The 6,000-nt window shown below is 46.1% G+C and overlaps 1 protein-coding gene across 1 annotated transcript in view; it reads right to left on the bottom strand.

Annotated features, from left to right (window-relative positions):
* Window positions 1-802: 802 nt before the first annotated feature.
* Window positions 803-6,000, bottom strand: part of LOC149980710 (disks large homolog 4-like) — a 123,041-nt gene continuing 117,843 nt past the window's right edge. Inside the window, exons 16-20 of the mRNA XM_090185656.1 lie at window positions 4,652-4,753; window positions 3,252-3,424; window positions 2,862-2,974; window positions 1,689-1,780; window positions 803-1,421 (exon numbers count right to left, since the gene is read on the bottom strand). Coding sequence (XP_090041782.1) covers window positions 1,315-1,421; window positions 1,689-1,780; window positions 2,862-2,974; window positions 3,252-3,424; window positions 4,652-4,753 — 587 coding nt within the window. The 3' untranslated portion in view covers window positions 803-1,314. The remainder of the gene's footprint in view (window positions 1,422-1,688; window positions 1,781-2,861; window positions 2,975-3,251; window positions 3,425-4,651; window positions 4,754-6,000) is intronic.

Below are 6,000 nucleotides of genomic sequence, written 5' to 3'. Positions count from 1 at the left end.
ACTACAGAGATACCAGTCTGTAATGTAGTACTACAGAGATACCAGTCTGTAATGTAGTACTACAGAGATACCAGTCTGTAATGTAGTACTACAGAGATACCAGTCTGTAATGTAGTACTGCAGAGATACCAGTCTGTAATGTAGTACTACAGAGATACCAGTCTGTAATGTAGTACTACAGAGATACCAGTCTGTAATGTAGTACTGCAGAGATACCAGTCTGTAATGCAGTACTACAGAGATACCAGTCTGTAGTCCTGCAGAGATACCAGTCTGTATAATACTTATCTCCATAATATAGAAAACGTGAATCTTTTTTTACATATATTTTTTGTGATCTCTTTCTCTCCTTTCTCCCTCCATGGTTCAGACAGCCTCCACTTCTCTTCCTGCTGCAGTCACTCCAGTCTCGTCTCCTCTTTCACCTCGTCTCTCTTCACTTTCAGAGTCCCATTCCGTTAGAAAACAATTCTTTACAGATCCGGAGGAGAGAGAGAGAAATGATGGAGGGAGGAGAGAGGGGATGGAGAGAAAGCGTCTGTTTCTCTCTCTCTTTTGGTTCTGTGGTGAGTCTTACAGTGTCTCCATCTCTCCTTCTGTCCCTCTCTCTCCTTCTGGTTGCTGTGAGATGGTATCCACGGTAATTGCGGTGACAGTACCCGAAGCAACAGTAGTCAAGGTGATAATCTCAGAGGCCTTGTACAACCCATCTTCTCCTTTCCTCTCATATCTCCTCAACTCTACTCTCTTCTCTTCTCACCTCCTCTCTCTTTTCCTCTTCTCTCCTCAACTCTCCTCTCTCTTTTCCTCAACTCTCCTCTCCTCTCTTCTCTTCTCTTCCCTTCTCTCCTCAACTCTCCTCTCTTCTCAACTCTCCTCTCTTCTCTTCTCTTCTCTCCTCAACTCTCCTCCTCTCTCTTTTCCTCAACTCTCCTCTACTCTCTTCTCTTCTCACCTCCTCTCTCTTTTCCTCTTCTCTCCTCTCTCTTTTCCTCAACTCTCCTCTCCTCTCTTCTCTTCTCTTCCCTTCTCTCCTCAACTCTCCTCTCTTCTCTTCTCTTCTCTCCTCAACTCTCCTCTCTTCTCTTCTCTTCTCTTCTCTTCTCTCCTCCTCTCTCTTTTCCTCTTCTCTCCTCTCTTCTCAACTCTTCTCTCCTAATCGCTCCTCTCCTCTCTTCTCTCCTAACCTCCTCAACTCTCTCTCTTCTCTCCTAATCTCTCCTCATCTCCTCAACTCTCCTCTAATCTCCTCTATAGTGTTTCCCTAGTTGGTGTCCATATATAGGCTCCTCTCCTCTGCTCCTCTCCTCTCTTTTATAGTCTTTCTCTTGATTGTATCCATATGTAGGGTCCACTCTGCTCTTCGATCACAGTCTTCACCATGTGATAAACCTCTTCAAAACTCTCCCCTTCCACAATAGCTACACACAGAGGGTCAGAGACAGAGTTAGAAAGAGAGAGAGAGAGAGAGAGAGGGTTAGAGAGTGTGTGTGTGTGTGTAACATTAACGTGTGTGTGTGTGTGTGTGTGTATGTGTGTGTGTGGTGTGTGTAACATTAATGTGTGTGTGTGTGTGTGGTGTGTGTAACATTAACGTGTGTGTGTGTGTGTGTGTGTGTGTGTGTGTGTGTGTGTGTGTGTGTGTGTGGTGTGTGTAACATTAATGTGTGTGTGTGTGTGTGTGTTACCTGAGAAGCATTCTATAAAGTCTTGTTCCAGTTTGACAGCTCTGTCCAGAGCCTTCCTGGCCTGGTCCTCTGTCAGACGCTTGTTCAGGTCACTGTAACACACGGATGTTTCAACACTCATGTTCAGGTCAGCGTAACAGACAGATGTTACAACACTCATGTTCAGGTCACTGTAACACACGGATGTTACAACACTCATGTTCAGGTCACTGTAACACACGGATGTTACAACACTCATGTTCAGGTCAGCGTAACGGACGGATGTTTCACGTTAGAATGTAGATAATTTAACTTCAACAGAAAGAAAGGAAGAGTGATTCAACTTGAAGTATTTTAATAATGAATCAGAACTGTTGTTTCCTAGTCCATAGAGACCTCTAGTGTCCAGACTGTAACTGCATAATGCCTGACAGGAAGGAATTAAATTATTCCAAGCTAAACTTAAAAAAGATAACCCCTGAATCTGCTCAACAATTTACAACACACACAGGCACTATTAACAGATTATTTTCCAGTGATCTTGGTCTGATGAAGAGAACCCACTCCCTCCTACTTACAGTATATTTTCCAGTGATCTTGGTCTGAGGAAGACAACCCACTCCCTCCTACTTACAGTATATTTTCCAGTGATCTTGGTCTGAGGAAGAGAACCCACTCCCTCCTACTTACAGTATATTTTCCAGTGATCTTGGTCTGAGGAAGACAACCCACTCCCTCCTACTTACAGTATATTTTCCAGTGATCTTGGTTTGATGAAGACAGCCCACTCCCTCCTACTTACAGTATATTTTCCAGTGATCTTGGTCTGAGGAAGACAACCCACTCCCTCCTACTTACAGTATATTTTCCAGTGATCTTGGTCTGAGGAAGAGAACCCACTCCCTCCTACTTACAGTATATTTTCCAGTGATCTTGGTCTGAGGAAGACAACCCACTCCCTCCTACTTACAGTATATTTTCCAGTGATCTTGGTCTGAGGAAGACAACCCACTCCCTCCTACTTACAGTATATTTTCCAGTGATCTTGGTCTGAGGAAGACAACCCACTCCCTCCTAATTACAGTATATTTTCCAGTGATCTTGGTCTGAGCAAGAGAACCCACTCCCTCCTACTTACAGTATATTTTCCAGTGATCTTGGTTTGATGAAGACAACCCACTCCCTCCTACTTACAGTATATTTTCCAGTGATCTTGGTCTGATGAAGACAGCAATAGGATGAAGCTGAGCTGCCTGTAGTCTCCTCACTGCATTAGCTGATACATCTAAGATACAGTGTTTCCCCATCTGCGCACACAAACACACACCTGGTTAATCAATCTATTCTGTACAGTGCAGAACATACACAATATAATGCTTTACACATTAAAGGACCAAATAGTTAAAGGGTCTCTCTCACACACACACACACACACACACACACACACACACACACACACACACACACACACACACACACACACACACACACACACACACACACACACACACACACACACACACACACACACACACACACACACACACACACACACACACACGTACACTCCCTCCCTCCCCTTACCTGCTCTGCGACCATGCGGACACTCTGAACGCTGGTTCCATACAGGTGACTGTTGTATTGACCCGCCTCTATGAAGTGATGTGATTGGATGTCCTTCTCCATCTGTTCCCTTGACGACACAAAGTGGTAGTCCCGCCCATCCACCTCATACTCCCTCTGGGGCCGCGTCGTGTCTACACACACACACACACACACGTTTATGTTACACACACATGTTTATGTTACACACACACACACACACACACACACATGTTTATGTTACACACACACACACACACACACACACACACACACACACACACACACACACACACATACACATGTTTATGTTACACACACACACACACACACACACACACACACACACACACACACACACACACACACACACACACACACACACACACACACACACACACACACACACACACACACACACACACACACACACATGTTTATGTTACACACACACACACATACACACATTTATGTTACACACACACACACACGTTTATGTTACACACACACACACATTTATGTTACACACACACACACACACACACACACACACACACACACACACACACACACACACACACACACACACATGTTTATGTTGCACACACACACACATACACACATTTATGTTACACACACACACACACATTTATGTTACACACACACACACACACACACGTTTATGTTACACACACACACACGGACGGACACATGTTCTGTGTTAGGACACTATTTCAGATAACGTTTTGAAGCGTAGTTTAATTGTAAATAGTATATTGTTGATTGTTTATTTGGGACACAAACTATAGGATGATCTACTATTATGATTATCCCACCAACGTGACATTATAAACTGTAACATCTTATGTTTCACTGAGACGTGGCTGAACGAAGATACGGACAATATAGAGCTGGCGGGATTTTCCCTGCACCGGCAGAACAGAGATGCTACCTCTGGTAAGACTAGGGGTGGGGGTGTGTGTCTATTTGTCAATAACAGCTGGTGCACGATGTCTAATTTTAAAGAAGTCTAGAGGTATTGCCCGTCTGAGGTAGAGTACCTTATGATAAGCTGTAGACCACACTATCCACCAAGGGAGTTTTCATCTGTATTATAGTAGTATATAGTAGTACCTATAAATATATAATGGGTCAATAGTAGTACCTATAGTAGTACCTATGTGTCTATACTGGGTCTATAGTAGTACCTATGTGTATATAATGGGTCAATAGTAGTACCTATATGTATATAGTACCTATAGTAGTACCTATGTGTATATAATGGGTCGGTAGGAGTACCTATGTGTATATAATGGGTCTATAGTAGTACCTATGTGTATATAGTACCTGTAGTAGTACCTATATTTGATAGTAATACTCACGTGGAACACAGGAACCAAACTTGTCAGGAAACTCAGAGAGAAGATCATCATTCACTCTGTCTTTAGTAGGACCCAGTATAATGATAGGCCTCACATAGTGGACTGGAGAGAGAGAGAAATACAATTATAGCTTTTCTTAATCAGGGACCCAGGGCCTTACTCCTCGGCAAACCCAGGGACTTCCTCCCAGGGACTTACTCCCAGGGCCTTACTCCCAGGGCCTTACTCCCAGGGACCCAGGGCCTTACTCCCAGGCAAACCCATGGACTTCCTCCCAGGGCCTTACTCCCAGGGACCCAGGGCCTTCCTCCCAGGGACCCAGGGCCTTACTCCCAGGCAAACCCAGGGACTTCCTCCCAGGGACTTCCTCCCAGGGCCTTACTCCCAGGCAAACCCAGGGACTTCCTCCCAGGGACTTACTCCCAGGGACCCAGGGCATTACTCCCAGGGACCCAGGGCCTTCCTCCCAGGGACCCAGGGCCTTCCTCCCAGGGACCCAGGGCCTTACTCCCAGGCAAACCCAGGGACTTCCTCCCAGGGACTTCCTCAAAGGGACTTCCTCCCAGGGCCTTACTCCCAGGCAAACCCAGGGACTTCCTCCCAGGGACTTACTCCCAGGGACCCAGGGCATTACTCCCAGGGACCCAGGGCCTTCCTCCCAGGGACCCAGGGCCTTACTCCCAGGCAAACCCAGGGACTTCCTCCCAGGCAAACCCAGGGACTTCCTCCCAGGCAAACCCGGGGACTTCCTCCCAGGCAAACCCGGGGACTTCCTCCCAGGCAAACCCAGGGACTTCCTCCCAGGGCCTTACTCCCAGGGACCCAGGGCCTTCCTCCCAGGCAGACCCAGGGCCTTCCTCCCAGGGCCTTACTCCCAGGGACCCAGGAACATGAAATGTGTCGCGCTGCATGAAGCAAATGGTGGTCACAGCAGATACTGACTGTTTTTTAAAGGTCTTTTTTAATTATTATTTAACCTTTATTTAACTAGGCAAGTTAGTAAAGAACAAATTCTTATTTTCAATGACGGCCTAGGAACAGTGGGTTAACTGCCTTGTTCAGTGGCAGAACGACAGATTTTTACCTTGTCAGCTCAGGGATTCGATCTAGAAACCTTTCGGTTACTGGCCCAATACTCTACCCACTAGGCTACCTGCTGGTTACTGGCCCAATACTCTACCCACTAGGCTACCTGCTGGTTACTGGCCCAACACTCTAACCACTAGGCTACCTGCTGGTTACAGGCCCAACACTCTAACCACTAGGCTACCTGCTGGTTACTGGCCAAACACTCTAACCACTAGGCTACCTGCTGGTAACAGGCCCAACACTCTAACCACTAGGCTACC

This window comes from Oncorhynchus mykiss, chromosome 9, assembly GCF_057628025.1.
Source record: "Oncorhynchus mykiss isolate SJ-2025 chromosome 9, ASM5762802v1, whole genome shotgun sequence".
NCBI lineage: Eukaryota > Metazoa > Chordata > Actinopteri > Salmoniformes > Salmonidae > Oncorhynchus > Oncorhynchus mykiss.
This window is presented reverse-complemented; position numbering and strand designations above follow the sequence as displayed.